General features: G+C 34.6%; 1 protein-coding gene across 1 annotated transcript in view; it reads right to left on the reverse strand.

The window, feature by feature from the left end:
• ASCC3 (activating signal cointegrator 1 complex subunit 3) overlaps positions 1-16,618 on the reverse strand; it is a 357,810-nt gene that overhangs the window by 260,030 nt on the left and 81,162 nt on the right. The window contains exons 10-11 of the mRNA XM_044675397.1: positions 8,542-8,718; positions 1,650-1,721 (exon numbers count right to left, since the gene is read on the reverse strand). Coding sequence (XP_044531332.1) covers positions 1,650-1,721; positions 8,542-8,718 — 249 coding nt within the window. The remainder of the gene's footprint in view (positions 1-1,649; positions 1,722-8,541; positions 8,719-16,618) is intronic.

Here is a 16,618-nt window from a genome sequence, read left to right on the forward strand (position 1 = left end):
AGATCCTAAGTTCAAATCTGGCCTCAGACACTTCCTAGCTGTGTGACCCTGGGCAAGTTGCCTAGTCCTTACCACTCTTCTGTCTTGGAACCAATACATAATATAGATTCTAGGGTGAAGCCAAGATAGAGGAGTAACTAGAGTAGCAGCTCCATTTCACTACAAAAACCTTTCCAAACCAAGATTAAAGTATCGCCACAAAATGAAAACAGGAATGAAAGAACCAACAAGGAGACAGAGTGAAATAACCTTCAAGAAAAGAAAAGAAAGTATCAAAAGGTAGGCAGAGACTATCTGGGGAACTGAGGTAATAGGGGAAGAGAGCTAGCATATCAGAAAGTAAAGAGCAAGCCAAGGGCAAACCACAAACCTCCCTCTCTCCACTCCCATTACATCTGCTCTCACAGGTTCCAACTTAAGCTCTAGCTAACATTCAGACCCTGAGATCCTGCCAGGCAAATAGTGGTCCAAGCCAACTCACATCCCTTGAAATTGCAAACCTGTGGAGAAGACCAGAGTCCCAGCCCAGGGCAATCTGGGCTGAAGGGAGCCTATTTGTGTGGGCACAGAGCGAAGCCAGGAATCCTAGTCTGGGCTTGCGATGAAGACATAATCCATGTTTGGAGTGAGGCCACAGTTCTCAGGGGCAGCCCCCCTCCCATCTTTTTGCCCAAAACTAAGATTGGAGCTCCAGGACAGGGTAATCAAGAGTGTACTGATTGAATCAAGAATACCTTGGAACCAAAACCCTGAGCCTAAGCCTGGGGCTAATGGTAATGGCAAACCTATGACACATGTGTCAGCACTGACAGTACTGACACGCATAGCCATTTTCGATGACACGCGGCCACATACAGAGAAGAATGGGGCTGCATGCCAAGGATGAAACATTTGCTGCAGTGTAGCGTAGACACTCTGTGCACTATAGATGACAATTCTACCTATATTAATTTACCTATTTTGGTTTATTAAATATAATTATACATTACAATTATACATTTTTGTTTTTTAAACTATGAATATTGCGAAATTATGCTGTTTTTTTCTCAAAGTGACACACCACCTGAGTTATGCTCATTTTTTTTGGCAAATTTTGACACACCAAGCTCAAAAGGTTGCCCATCACTGGGCTAGAATCTGATCGGCACCTGACCTGATCAAGTTCAGACTGAGATCAAAAGCTAACACCCAAGCCTGGGGAAAGTCTTTAAGCTATCAGCATCTCAAGGATCAATTGAAGCAGCAGGGTGAGGGGGCTCTCAGAGCTCTCAGCCCTCAGACCATCTAGTAAACTAGTAACAACCCAGAAAATAAGCTGAGAATAACATCAAGGAAAGACTAAAGTTTAAGAGGGCACCCCAACTTCCCAGAAAACAGAACCTACCATAATTAGATAGGAAAAATGAGCAAACAACAGAAAAAGCACTTAACTCTAAAGAATTTTCATGGAGACAAAGAATAAGGCATAGGCACAGAAGGGGATAGTGAAAGCAAAGGAAACACAGGCAGTCCAAAAGAATGTTGATTCTAAGATGGAAGGTCAGGGCCTAAATAAAAATAAATAAATAAGAATGACATCTTAAACAGGCTGAAAATTAACATTTTTCATAAATAAATCTCTAAAATCACCTTTCAACAAATAAATATACCTGGTGTCCAGCTGTTATTTGTTTCAAAACATTTTCATAACATACTTCATCCATGTTATTCAACTGTTGCACCTGAAGAGTAAAAAAGAAAGGAAAATGTTTAACTAATAGCAACTTGATCTTCAGGATAAAGCATTATCATAAATCAAACATATTGCATATCTTTTTCTGGCAATCTTCCCCTATAATGACCTGAAACCACTTTCATTTATATAGGTAACATTCATATAGGTAACAAATAAAAATAGCTTAAGCAGCACTAATACTGTCCGAAACTCTAAGCTCCTCACAAACATTATCTTTTTATAACATCCCACTGAATTTATTTGTTTGATTGGGTTTTTTGGTGATGTCCTATGATACTTTGATACTTTCTCCACCAATACAGAAATCATATTGTAAATAATTCTAGTACATTAAGTCACTTGGCCCAGGGTCAAAGAGCAAGTTAAGTGTTTGACATATAACTTAAATAAGGTTTTTTGAACTTTTGAGGCCAGCTCTTCATCTATTAAGCTAAACTCCCTTTGAACTATTTAAGGGAAAAGGGTGTTTTTATATTTTCTTACTTTTAATTCTTCTATTTGCTCTAATAAAAGTCAAATACTATTTAAAGTTAATGAACTATTCTATCCTACCCTTCTTTTTCATAATTATAATCTACTATAAATCAAAATTGAAAATGTACCTTGCTTCTGGCCCTAACAATTTTTTTCATATAATTCTGAGTGTATTATAAAAAATTAGTCATGCTTAGAAGACTAAGAAAATATCAAGTCCAGACAAAAAAGGCATCTCAGAAAGTGTACTTTTGCATTCCTTTATAAAAGCGCAATCTCTAATAATGTAATCTGAAAACTGAATTTATTTGCCCCATTAATGATGAGGAAACTGAAAAAAAGATAAAGGTCAAATAATTACCCATGTGTGGTGACTAGAAATTTGTTTAAAGACGCCCAAACCTCTTATTTTTTAATAAAATGTTCATCCCAAATTAGTTTAATTAAGCAAATTTTTATGGAACTCCCCTTATGAGGAAGGTAATATCAACTATCACTGTATTATCAGATGACTTAGGTATTTGCTTAGGAATCATATAACTTGAAAGCCCTTATTGTATCTTGGTTACTGATGTTCTGACCAATTATTAAGAATTTATAATAACAGGTTTTTCAATTCAAAAATCAAAGATTATAGTGAAAGAACTTTTAAACATTTTCACTTTTCTTCAGGCTTCAATTCATGTTTATACCAGTGATTCTGGAGAATATATCTTATATCACACATATAAATACAAAATTCCTTTTATGTATATTTACATACCAGATGTTCAGATGATTAATATTCTGATGTAAAAGTGGTACCAAATATGAAGTTTTAAGGGATATCAGATTTATAGTAATAGACTACATACAAAGAATTCTATAAAGGCAGCTTGGTAGCTAAGTGGATTTATTATTGGGCCTGGAGTCAAGAAGACACATTCAAATACAGTCTTAGACATTTACTTAGCTATTTGATCCTGGGAACTTCACTTAACCTCTGTTTGCCTTAATACATTGGAAAAGGAATGGCAAAGCATTCCAATATGCCAAGAAAACTGCATGGACAGTATGGTCCATAGGGTCATGAAGGATCAGACATTACTGAACAACTGAACAACAAGAAAAACAATAAAGATATGAAAAGAAAGAGCAAAGAAATCTCCATGGAGAAAAAAAAATGTATATTACAACTGGTTTTTAAAAAATTGATTCTTAAGCTCACAATCATATGCACTGATTTCTAAAATGTATTAATTTTCATTATGAAAAGATTTAAAAAATTATAAATGTTCTTAATTTGGGAGACAGCTAGGTGGCTCAGTGTGCATTGAGGGCCAGGCCTAGAGAAAGGAGGTCTTGGGTTAAAATGTAATCTCAGACACTTCTTTCTAGCTGTGTGATCCTGAGCAAGTCACTTAATCCATCTCCCATTCCCCTTGCCTACCTCTTACTGGTCTTCTACCTTAGACCCAATACATAGTACGGATTCTAAGATGGAAGGGTTAAAAAAAACAAAAATTTTAATTTATGTGTGGTTAACACCATGATTCACAAATAATAGTAATCAGAAGATCATCAACTTTATAACTATATCTTATGAAACTAATTCTATTGGTTACTAATTTTAAAAAAATCGATCTAATTCGACTAACATGTTTTACCCTTTTATGTAATGAGATTTAAAAAAATTAAAGTTCAAAAAATAGATGAATATCCCAAATAATGAATTATCCTACAGCTTTCTATTAAAATGGTCTACATTTACTTAAAAATAAGAAGCCTATTGCAAAGGTAAGAAATTGATCTTTGTCTCTGCTTAATGATATACTGGAAATAAACTAAGTAATATAATAAATATTGACATGATTGAGTTAAGGCAAGATCAAATACTATTGAAAGGAACTTGAAACAATTAGTGAAGGTTAAAATATGCACATCTTAATAACTACCATATGGTAAAAACCACCCTTTTTTGTATAGACATAAAATGGCTCCTGTAATGGGGATAATTTGAGGAAAGGTGTGTGGGATAAGGGAATTTTGGAAGGAGGTTGTCAGAGACTTGCTAAGTGAGTAATCTAGGTTACAGGTAGGCTGGGATTAAGGAGATTCAGGATAAAATAGGACTGAAGTCAGAAGTATAACACAGAAGGTAAACAGAGATCTTCAGGGAGAGGAGAAATTAAACTAAACAGACAAAACAGTAGGCTTTACAGACTGGGACTTAGACTCATACACAGGCTGAGGGAAATAGACAACAGGGTTTAGTTAATTTCACAGGAAATGACTTGTTTTGAAGTTACACCTTCCTCCAAGATGGATACCCCGGCTTTCCTTCAAGCCCAAAGTATGTTGGTTCTTTCCCTCTTCTTCCCTCTCTTAATAACTAACAGACAAATTATACTAATAGGTCTGTTGAAACACAAAAGAGTTTATTATCTTTGAAGGATGATTTGTCAGGAAAGTGGATTGAGGAAAGCCCTAACAGTTGTCTCAGGAACTTAAGGTGGGGGAAGGGAGGCAGAGATGAAGTCTGAGTAAGGACCTGCCTTAACTCGAGCTTACAAGATGCTATTGCTATCTAAAGGGAATAAATGATGACTGACTAATTTCTTTATATCTAATACTGTCAAATAACAATTAACCCTTCACAGATTTGAACTCCTCTCTAATTACTCTCCTTATTAACTTCACAGACATATAAGGTAAGGGAGGGAAGGTAGGAAATAATATTGGGAAGGAAGATATAAAGGGTTTATCCAAAATAACAGTTTCTTAAATAAATATATCAAAGCTAGGCTAAATTTCAATTGTACAGATAGGTAAGGAAGCAGCTCAGTTGGTTAGACAACCTCTCTCCACCGGAGACTCAAACCAACTCTCTTTTTCCCTCAAGATTCCAAACTCCTAACTGCTTTAGAACTCAGCCAAAGCTTGAAAAAACTATATGACCCCCTCTCTCTATACTACACTCCCTATAGTTCTAAGATACCTTTTGGTTCTGCACTACAGATTGAGTAAATAATTAATGTAAGAAGAGTAATTTTTTATCCTAAATAAATTTTTTATATTCTAGTTACAAGTAAAAAAACACAGTTAATCAAAGACCACATTGTAATGCATTATAGTCAACATAGCTTTTTTGTTTTGTTTTTTAAAAGCCCTTCTATGTAAGTTTCTTTTAGTAAGCATGAAATAAAACCTATTATTATGTCAATATAATATGAGGACATATTTTTGTTGGCTTGCCTTAAAAACTTCATCTGCAGTAAAGTCTCATTAATTTTGACTCCACAGATTTAGAATTTATAATAAGTCCAATCAGGCTTGAGTTGTTTGCCTGGAATCTTACTAGAAATTAAGAAACAACATGTAGGGGGCAGCTGGGTAGCTCAGTGGATTGAGAGTCAGACCTAGAGATGGGATGTCCTAGGTTCAAATCTGGCCTCAGACACTTCCCAGCTGTGTGACCCTGGGCAAGTCACTTGACCCCCATTGCCTACCATTACCACTTCTGCCTTGGAGCCAATTTGGCTCCAAGACAGAAGGTAAGGGCTTTAAAAAAAAAAAGAAAAAGAAACAACATGTAAGAAAGGATTAATTAATCACTAATTATCACTAATTATGTGTTGGGTATCGTAAGAGATGCTTGCAGCACAGTATTAGGCACTCAGTAAGAAAGATAAGCAAATTAATAATAAAAACAAAATTGTAACACATGAATAGGGCCTGTTAAAAAAAATCTTGATACATCAAAATATTTATTTGTATAAAATATGTAATATATAAAATATTTCCTAGATATTTAATGAGAATAGATGTCATTGACCTATAATAAGCAATACGTTGTCAGACTATTTTGAGTAACTCTATGTGAAGTAGTTGTAATTTCACTAACATCAATATTGCCTGAACTATTATAAATTACCTAAGCAAATCTTCCATAGTTACTATGGGTGAAAATTGTATAACCCTATGAACAACTTAATAATGAGGTCTTTTTTCATTTAGGTTGGTTGGTCCTTGAATAACAGACAGACAGACACTAGATTTCTAACAGAAATCTTACAGTTTTATAGGACCTATTGTCAAGTTCATTCAATGCTAACAGTCTCTTGAGAATTCAAGGTTACCTCCTTACTTCAATGAGATATCATAATGAGTAATTATATTGTAACTTAAAGGTGAGGAAAAGATAGTCTAAATGTATTTTTATTTAAATAATAATAATAAATTTAGCTAATTAGTTCCTAATTTATTAGTTCAATTTTTTTCCCAATTTCAATTTTATTACTTGATTTTCAGCATTTCTATTTTGGCATTTAATTAGGAAGTTTTAATTTGTTGGTTTTCTAGCTTTTGTTTGTTACATGATCAATTTAGTTTACAAATTTAGTTGCAAGACTAATCAATTCATAGATCTGCTCTTTTACTTTTTTAATGATAAAAGCATTTACAAGATATAAATTTTCCATAAGTACTATGGTGACTGAATCCCACAAATTTTAGTATGATGTCAAACTGGCATAATTATCATGTAATTATATTACTGATTATTTCTATGGTTTGTTCTTTGATCCACTTATTCCTTAGGATTATTTTATTTTCCACATTAAAATTTTTAAACCTTTATTTTCTGTTTTAGAATCAAGACTCAGTACAGGTTCCAAGGCAGAAGAGAACTAAAAGCTAGGCAATTAAGGTTAAGTGACTTGCCCAGGCTCACACAGGAAGTGTCAGATCATATTTGAATCCAGGACCTTCCATCTCTAGGGCTGGCTTTCATCCTTTGAGCCACCTAATTGCCCCTCCAAGTATTTCTTAATCTTTGCTTCAGAGGTTCTTTATCAAATATAACATTTACTGCATTAGGGTCAGTAAAACAAGTTTAATATCATTTTCTGCAATTGTTTTTGATGGTTTTTTGCCTTAAGATACATAATTAATTTTTATGAAAGTGACATATAAATCACAGGAATAAAATAACTATATTCCCTTCTGTTCCTATTCAATATTCTACAGCAATATGTAATATTTTAATTTTCTCAAAGTTTAGTCAAATCCTTAACTTATTTCTTGCTTATTTTTTTGTTAGATTTATCTAGCTCAGAGAGGGATAAATTGTTATGGTCTTGCTGCCCATGTCCTCCTGTAATTCATTTAACTTTTCCTGTAAGATTTAAGATGATATGCTATTTGAGGCATCTATGTTTAGTAATGGAATTAAATCACTGACTATAGTTCTTTTTAGTAAAATAGTTTTCTTGTTTATCTACTTTAATGATATCTATTTTTTCTTCCGCCATAAGATTATAATTGTTACCCCTGCCATTTTACTTCCCCTGAAACATAATAGACTCTGCTTTAGTCTCTTATTTTAATTCTGCGTATATCCTTTTGTTTCAAGTTTATTTCTTAAAAATGGCATATTGTTGGATTCTAGTTTCTAATCCATTCTACCAATTCATACTCTTCTTTTGAGCAAGTTCATCTTATTCAAAATTCACAGTTAAAAATGCTAACTGTATACTTTCGCTGTGATTTTGTTTTATACTTTCCTTTACCTTTTTTCTCTAATTCCTTTTTAAAAATATGCTTTTGCTTCTAATGTCTCCTTTTCCTCTAAAACTTTTCTTACCTAAGCTCTATTGAGTAAGATATATTTCTGCATCTAATTGTATATTTGTATATGTAGTCTTTCCTTCTTTAGCCAGTTCTAATGAAAATGTAGTTCAAAGGTTCCCCTCCCCCCTTATCCCTCTTTGTTGCAAACTTCCTCCTTAAGCATCCCATTTACGTGAGATGTTTTTCATTTTTCTACTCCCTCCCCCTTTTCCCATTTCTATTTTTTTTCCTAATGATAATTTGGTCTGCTTCATTTTCTAGACTGTTGTGAAGTAGGGACAGTGAGGAGAGAGGCTCCATTGGTTCCTCTTATTCAGTCATCTTGACTCTGCCTCCTTCCAAATATACTTCAGTGATATATTGGTGATTAATCACAAATTCCTTAAGCCACAGATATCAATAAGTTATATGAATCTTCTTCCTAAATATGTCAAATTTATTAATGATACTATATGAGTACTCTTAGGAATGACTTGTGAAAATCAGTATTAAGACAGTGGCAAAAGTTAGAATGTCTAGGTGTAGAACTACTATTAGGAGTCATGTAAAAGCAAAATAATAGTTTTTTGGGATGCTTCCTATAAAGTAGTAATGACAGCAATTGGGAAAAGTAAGGTTCACTAACTCACATAAAATAATTTTAAGGTTTTGAATCTTTGTGTTGAAGAAATCTGTTCCCAAATATAGTTTTAAAAATTAAATTCCTCACAGCAAATATTTACCTTATTTGTTGTCTTAATTCCCAAAAATGTCTGTCCAAGAGGTACTGGCCTAAAACGGCCATCAAAGTAGAAAAGTCCAATATAGGGATTGACATGCAAAAAAGTAGCAACATCGAGGTAGTTAGGTAACGTAGCAGAAAGTCCCAAAATCCTTATCATGCTCTGTGTAGATTCAACCTAAATGAGTGAAAAATGACACATGATAAATGTGAAGTCATACATTTGGGTTCTAGAATGGCCTGAGAAGTGAAAAGGTAAAATTTGACACTTTCCTTCAAGTTTGTGAAAGAGAGATTAGCATTCTATTGGACCCCAAAAAGATAAGAACTAGCATCAATGCAGGCAAGTTGCAAAGAGTCAAATGTGGGAAAAACTTAAGGAAAATCTTTCTAACATTTAGACCTATCCAGGAGTGGAAAGGATGGCATGTTTCCCCTCATTAAAGTTCTTTAAATATAGTATATTTAACCAATTCATTTCAATCCAACAAATAATTTTTAAGACCTGAGAAGCTAGGTGCTAGAAATGCAAAGACAAAAATGAATAAAGTCTTATTCTTAAAATCCAACATTCTACTAGAGGGAAGCAACATATACACAACTAAGTAAATGCAAAATAAATACAAAATTAAAAGTTATATTTTAAAATTTTACAAATCAATAATATTTAGATAAATACAAATTAAAGCAACTTTAGAGTTCTACTTCAGACCCATCAAATCAGCAAAGTTGGTGATAAAAGAAAAATAACAAATGCTAGAGGGTCTAGGGAAAGAAAGACTCATTAATGGATTGCTGGTAAAGTTGTAACTTGGTCCAGCCATTCTGAAAAGCAAAGAAAGAGGAAAAAAAACTCTCATGTTCAAAAATACTTATACCAGCTCTTTTTCTGCTAGCAAAGAACTAGAAACTTAGGAGTAACCCAACAACTGAGGGGTAAATTTTAAGTATTAAATGTGAATACTCCTGGGATACAAGAAATTATGAAGAAGTCAGTTTCACAGAAACCTAGACTGATCTGTGTGAATTGATGCAGGGTTAAGCAAGTAGTGACAGCCTCACCTAACCTCTAATAAAACATTAAACATTTTTTAAAAATACACAGAAGAAAAATAAGTTCAGAAGTAAACACATATATGGCAATTTTGAAAGCAAGGGGTATGAGGTGAAGAATCATACACAATCAACTTTTTAGTTTCTGTTTATGAATGAAAATGTTTTTATTTCAGGAAATTAAAAATTTTTAAATAAAATATAGCACATAAATAAACAAACAAGCAAACAAACAAATGAATAAATAAATATGACTTAGCTCTGGAAAAAACTGCTTCCCATTTTCTCCTGGGCTGGTAAGTGGACTATTTTAGTAGCCTCCCTGCAGCTGAACTCTTATGTGTGTTATAGCTGCCAATTAGAATATGAATGCCTTGAGATCAGGGACTCTCACTTTATTTATTTGTACCCTCCACGTTTATTATAGTGCTTGGCATAGAGAATAAGTGTTTTAAAAAAATAAGTTAACTTTAACTTTAAGCCTCTAATATAATAAAAACTCACATGGAACCAAGAAACAAGTATTTTTAAAGCATATATTTGAAGGCAAATCAAATGTGAAAAATACTGAAATTAAAAGTTAATAGTATTTATTTAAATATATAACTACATAATTAAAACTACAAAATGAAAATAGCAAATCTGAAAACATCTGAATCTTACCTATTGCGTGAAACTACAATACAGAGAGAAAAGTTACCATTTTTAATATCTTTCCAATTTGAACACATTTCAAATTATATTAATATTTCTGATTTGACTTCCAAAGTAATATTAACCTTTGGCCTCTTTCATGCTTTTGTAGTCATTAGCACTGACATAATTTCTTCTAACATTGTTATGATGCTAAGGTCTTAGGGGGTACTTTCTAGTCTTTACTAGATTTGTGATACTTGCTGAATTTTGGCTAAAATACAATTCTGGTTTCAGGTTCATCAGCCAAATGAGAATACCAAACTCTACACTTACTATGTGACCCTATTTAAGTAACTTAACTTTTTCTCAGCTACTGTGATACTGGAAATTTGGGAGTCCTTGAACTAATTTTGAGGTCCCAGGTCTAAACTTCCTGTGGACATTTAGATCTCTTTCAAACTACATTTCCCATGATTCCTCTTGTATAGTCACATATACAGGAAGCATAGTAATGTAGAGAAAAGTATAAAGACTGAGGACTGAATTGGTATTTCCTCTTTTTTTTTGTGATCATGGAGCAGTAGGAGGAGCAGGTAAATGGTGGGTCCTTTTAAAATGACTCAACAGGCACGTGGCTTAATTTTCCTAAATGGTTTTCAATAAACCCTTTGAAACCATGATATTTTTAATTTTATCATTCTACATTAATTTTATTTACAGTACAGAAGAGAAAAAGTTGGATTTCATAGCCCTAAAGGATTCTTTCATCACTAAAGCAGAGCTTATGATCTTATGACTTATTTTTCCTTGTTCTTCTAGTTCTATGTCCCTGATTTAAATGATTAATTCCTGCACAGTAATAGCCTGAGAAGATGATCACTGTTCAGCAATTACTGTTAAGGAAGAAAGAAGTACAGGATAATGGAAAAAGAGTTTTGTCCATTCAAATACCAAACAAATATTTAAGTAAAGTTTATTGAACTAAGTAAAATGTATTCCAAACATTTTTTTATCATATGGAATGCTGACAATAGAATTTTCTATGCCATTGTGTGTCATCATTCCCTTCTCTCATGTTTACTTTAACAAAATATTACTATCAGATGAAGTCAGCAATAAATTCAGCCTGTCAGCATGGCAGCCTTTTCAATTCAAGAAAAATTTATAATACATCATCTGTGTACAAAACCCAAGGGATTCAAAGACAAAATCCCTAACATATAGTTGAGTGTCTAGCAAAGAATAAAATATTAATAAATGAGTGTAGAGTGATGATTGATTATTGATGTTGGCTAAAGAAGGAGAATGAATGATCAAGAACAATTCCAAGGTCATGAACCTTAATGTTTGGAAGGATAGTGTTAAGCCTTTTATAGAAATGGGAGATGAGGGACAGATTTTAGAGAAAAATAAATTCTTTCTGTTTCATATTTGCTGAAAATTAAATGCTGTATCAGGGCCAGATGAACTATAACTGTTATAATTTATTCCATAATGTCTAGTGTGCATTGTATAGAGGTATTCCTAATTCTCCCACATATTACTGTTTCTCCAATCCCAAACCCCATTTTTCTGCTGCCACTACTCTCCTTTCCCACTTCCTCATCCCAGGATAAGGCTCTTTGTTTCTCTAGTACATTGGTTCCCAAACTTTTTTGGTCTACCTCCCCATTTCCAGAAAAAATATTACTTAGCCCCCTAGAAATTAATTTTTTTAAAAATTTAAATAGCAATTAATAGGAAAGATAAATGCACCTGTGGCCATAACCGCTCCCTTGGATCACTTCAGCACTCACCAGGGGGTGGAAGCACCCACTTTGGGAATCACTGCACTAGTGTCTAGCACTATACATGAAGTACAGTAAGTACTTAATACTTGTGAGTTTAAATGAATTAATTATTAAATAGACTTTTCTTTAAGTATTCGAATTCAAGATATGAAAAATCAAAATAAATTTTACTTCTCTCTTTTGTATACATATAGATCATAACATTCCTTCATATTATTCCTTGTAAATGTCTAATATTTCTACCACATTATACCTTATATAAATTAACTTGAGAAATAAGCCACCACTAATAATACTCTACTGTAACATCGGAAGAAACCTCAAACAAGAATTATCAGCATCTGGGAGTTAACTGCTCAGTTGCTTTGTTGAGCCTTAGCTCACCAGAGTGACTTTGTCATAGCTGGCATCTATTCTGACTTCAAAGCTAACTGTTTTTCTTCACAAAGACTTTATCATTGTGGGCTTAGCATGGGCAGTTAGAATAGATGAGAAATTTGAGGCAGAGAGAGTAGTTAGTATAGCCTCAACTTTTCTGAGGAAAGAAGCAACTTTGTGAAAAGTCATTTGGTGGAAATAAGACAGTTTTCATTAAGATTAGGGAAATCCTCAGCTCACATACCTTACCTTTCCCCAAACAACCTTTTTATTAATAAACTTGTTATCTTACAAGTGTAATCAGAGTGATTTCAACTGGCCTAAGACAGACAGCAGACATCTTCCCTCTGATCTTGAAAGGATCATCAGCCCTGACTAGGTTCAGCAAAACTCCAGTCACCTGTTCTTTATAAAGTCATCCTTTGGGTTCCAGGTTAAGATGGCGGCAGAGTAAAAAGAAGCTGGTTGATCTCCTAACCAAAGCATATAGGACTCCTCAGGGGGATATAAAAACAAATCCAGACGAATGAAGGGACCCCACAACAGGGCGCAGCATTGAAGGTACGTGGAATCAGGGCATTTCCACTCTATAAAGGGGTGAAACAGCTCTCACTAAAACGCGAGCTGAGCAACACCCTTCCCCGCCCCCCACACCACGTACAGTGCCAAGGCCAGCACACAAGACTTAAAGCAGGTTTGCGGCACCCATTAAGTCATTGGCACCTCCAGGCCCTGTTCCTGAGAGCAGCAAGACATAGGACCCCAAGAGGCTAAAGAACGCTCACAAACTTTGAATACAGACCCTGAGAGCTGGACCGGGTGAAGGCATTGACTTAGGCGTGGACAAAGATCTTGAGTGCAGGCTTGGACCTCCAGTGGGGACCCTGTGCAGATGGGAGCACGGCTGTGGAAGCAGCACCCTGAGACTGCCGAAGGAGCCTCAGGCAGAGGGGCAGACCGGGAGCACCACCAGGAGGCTTGACCCCGAGAACAAAGACACCTGAGACCTCAGGAGCCTAGAAAGCACAGACAGACCCTGAGTATGAGGATAAAGCTGAGAAGGGGCTGGGCTAACAACAATGGCAAGCCAAAATCAGGAACCCCAGAAGAGAAAGATCATCAAGAAGAAATCAGTAACACTTGACAACTTTTACACAGAGAAAATACAGACTACAGAGCAAACAGCAGAGGAGAACAAAAAAGTAATCATATCCAAACCTTCCCAAAAAAATGAAAACTGCTCACAAGTTATTGAAGAGTGCAAATCTGAGATGATGAGAAAGATGGAAGAGATCTGGCAAGAAAATAACAGTTTGAAAGGCAGAATTTCACAACTGGAAAGTGAGGCTCAGAAATCAAATGAACAGATAAGCAAATTCAACACCAGAAATGACCAGATTGAAAAGGAAAACTAAAAGATTATAGCTGAAAACCAAAAGATTATAACCGAAAACCAGTCCCTAAAGGCTAGAATTGAGCAATTAGAAGCTAATGATCTCTCAAGATAGCAAGAACAAATAAAACAAAGTCAAAAGACTGATAAAATAGAAGGAAACATGAAATATCTTAATGAGAAAGTGACAGAACAAGAAAACCGGTCTAGAAGAGACAATCTGAAAATCATTAGTCTTCCTGAAAAAGCAGAAATTAATAGAAATTTGGACTCCATACTAAAAAAAATTATTCAGCAAAATTGCCCTAAAGTTGTACAACAAGAGGGCAATATAGACATTGAAAGGATCCATAGATCACCCTCTACACTAGACCCAGAAAAGACAATGCCCAGGAATCTAATAGCTAAATTCAAGAGCTTCCAAGTAAAAAAAAAAAAAAAAAAAAAAAAAAAATCTTACAAGAAGCCAGAAAGAGATATTTCAAATATCGAGGAGCACCAATCAGGATCACACAGGATCTGGCAGCCTCCACACTAAAAGACCTCAAGGCTTGGAATATGATATTCAGAAAGGCAAGAGAGCTGGGCCTTCAACCTCGGATCAACTACCCACCAAAACAGACTATATACTTCCAGGGGAAAGTATGGGCATTCAACAAAATTGAAGATTTCCAAGTATTTGCACAGAAAAGACCAGGACTAAATGGAAAGTCTGATATCCAACCACAAAAATCAAGAGAAACGTGAAAAGGTACATAAGATACAGAGGGGAAACAAAGAAAACTTATAATTTTTAAATTTGGCTTTTTAAGGGCCTCAGTGAGATCTAATTATCTGTATTCCTATGTAGAGAAATGTTATGTATAATTCTCTGTAGTGAACTCTATTCACTATTATAGTATTCACTATTATAGTAATCAGAAGAATAATTCATAGGGAGAGAGTGTAATACTAAATGGTCTAAGATGACATGAAGGGTGGGAAAGAGGAGGGTGAATAGTAGGGGACACCAAAAGAAACTTCAGTGAATAAGAAAAATAGGATATTCTATTACACACAAAGAGGGCATGAGGGAGGGGACAAATACTACTATAAGAAGGAGAGGAAGAGAGCATTAAGAGGTAATATTTAACCTTACTCTCAGTCTAATTAACCCCGAGAGGGAAGACTAGCTATATTATTCATTGGGATATAAAACTCTATCTAACCCTACTGAGAAAGTCAGAAGGGATAAACCAAGGGGAGCAGTGGAGTGGGGAGGTCAAAAAAGGGAGGGGAGAAGAAGGGGGAGAGAATTCATTAGGCCTTTAAAAATAAAAATAGGGGAATAATAAGGGAGGGGATAGAAAGGGAAGTTAATCAAGAGAGGGAATAAGGGTTACTGGCTTAAAGCAAACCACTGGACTAAAAGGAAATAGTTTAAGAAGAACGGGTAGAACTAGGGGAAGATACAAAAATGTCAGCGAATGCACAACTGATAATTATAACTCTGAATGTGAATGGGAAGAACTCGCTCATAAAACGGAAGAAAACAACAGAGTGGATTAGAAACCAAAATCCTACCATATGTTGTCTACAAGAAACACATATGAGGCAGGGGGGCATACACAAGTTTAAGGTTAAGGGTTGAGCAAAATCTTTGGGGCATCAAATGAGAAAAAAAAAGGCAGGAGTGGCGACCATGATTTCCTACAAAGCCAAAGTAAAAATAGATGATTAAAAAAGACAGGGAAGGTCATTACATCCTGATTAAAGGCAGTATAAACAATGAGGAAATAACAGGGTTCAATATGTATGCACCAAGTGGCATAGCACCCAAATTCATAAAGGAGAATATGGCAGAGCTCAAGAAGGAAATAAGATAGTAAAACCATAATAGTGGGAGATCTAAATATTCCTCTTTCAGATCTAGATAAATCAAACCGAAAAATAAATAAGAGGTAACAGAGGTGAATGAAGTCCTAGAAAAATTATATTTAATTGACATGTGGAGAAAAATAAATAGGGACAAAAAGGAATACACCTTTTCAGCTGCACATGGAACATTCACAAAGATCGACCATGTAATAGGGCATAGAATCATGGCAAACAAATGGAAAAGAGAAGATAAAATAAATGTAACCTTCTCAGACCATAATGCAATAAAAATAATTAGTAAGGGCACATGGACAGGCAAATCAAAAACCAATTGGAAATTAAACAATATGGTTCTCCAAAACCAATTAGTCAAAGAAGAAACCATAGAAACAATCAACAATTTCATTGAAGAGAATGACAATGATGAGACATCCTACCAAACTCTGTGGGAAGCAGCCAAGGCAGTACTCAGGGGGAAATTTATATCCTGGAGTGCATATATTAACAAATTAAGGAGGGCAGAGATTAATGAATTGGGCATGCAACTCAAAAAACTAGAAAGCAAGCAAATTAAAAATCCCCAGATGAAAACTAAATTAAAAATACTAAAAATCAAGGGAGAAATTAATAAAATCGAAAGTAAAAGAACTACTGAATTAATAATTAAGACTAGAAGCTGGTATTTTGAAAAAACAGATAAAATAGACAAAGTACTGGTCAATCTAATAAAAAAAAAGGAAAGAAGAAAACCAAATTGACAGTATCAAAGATGAAAAGGGAGGCCTCACCTCTGATGAAGGGGAAATTAAGGCAATCATTAAAAACTGTTTTCCCCAATTATATGGCAAGAAATATAACAATCTAGGAGATATGGATGAATATTTACAAAAATATAAATTGCCTAGATTAACAGCAGAAGAAATAGAATACCTAAATAATCCCATATCAGAAATAGAAATTGAACAAGCCAT

Source organism: Gracilinanus agilis, chromosome 4, assembly GCF_016433145.1.
Source record: "Gracilinanus agilis isolate LMUSP501 chromosome 4, AgileGrace, whole genome shotgun sequence".
Classification (NCBI taxonomy): domain Eukaryota; kingdom Metazoa; phylum Chordata; class Mammalia; order Didelphimorphia; family Didelphidae; genus Gracilinanus; species Gracilinanus agilis.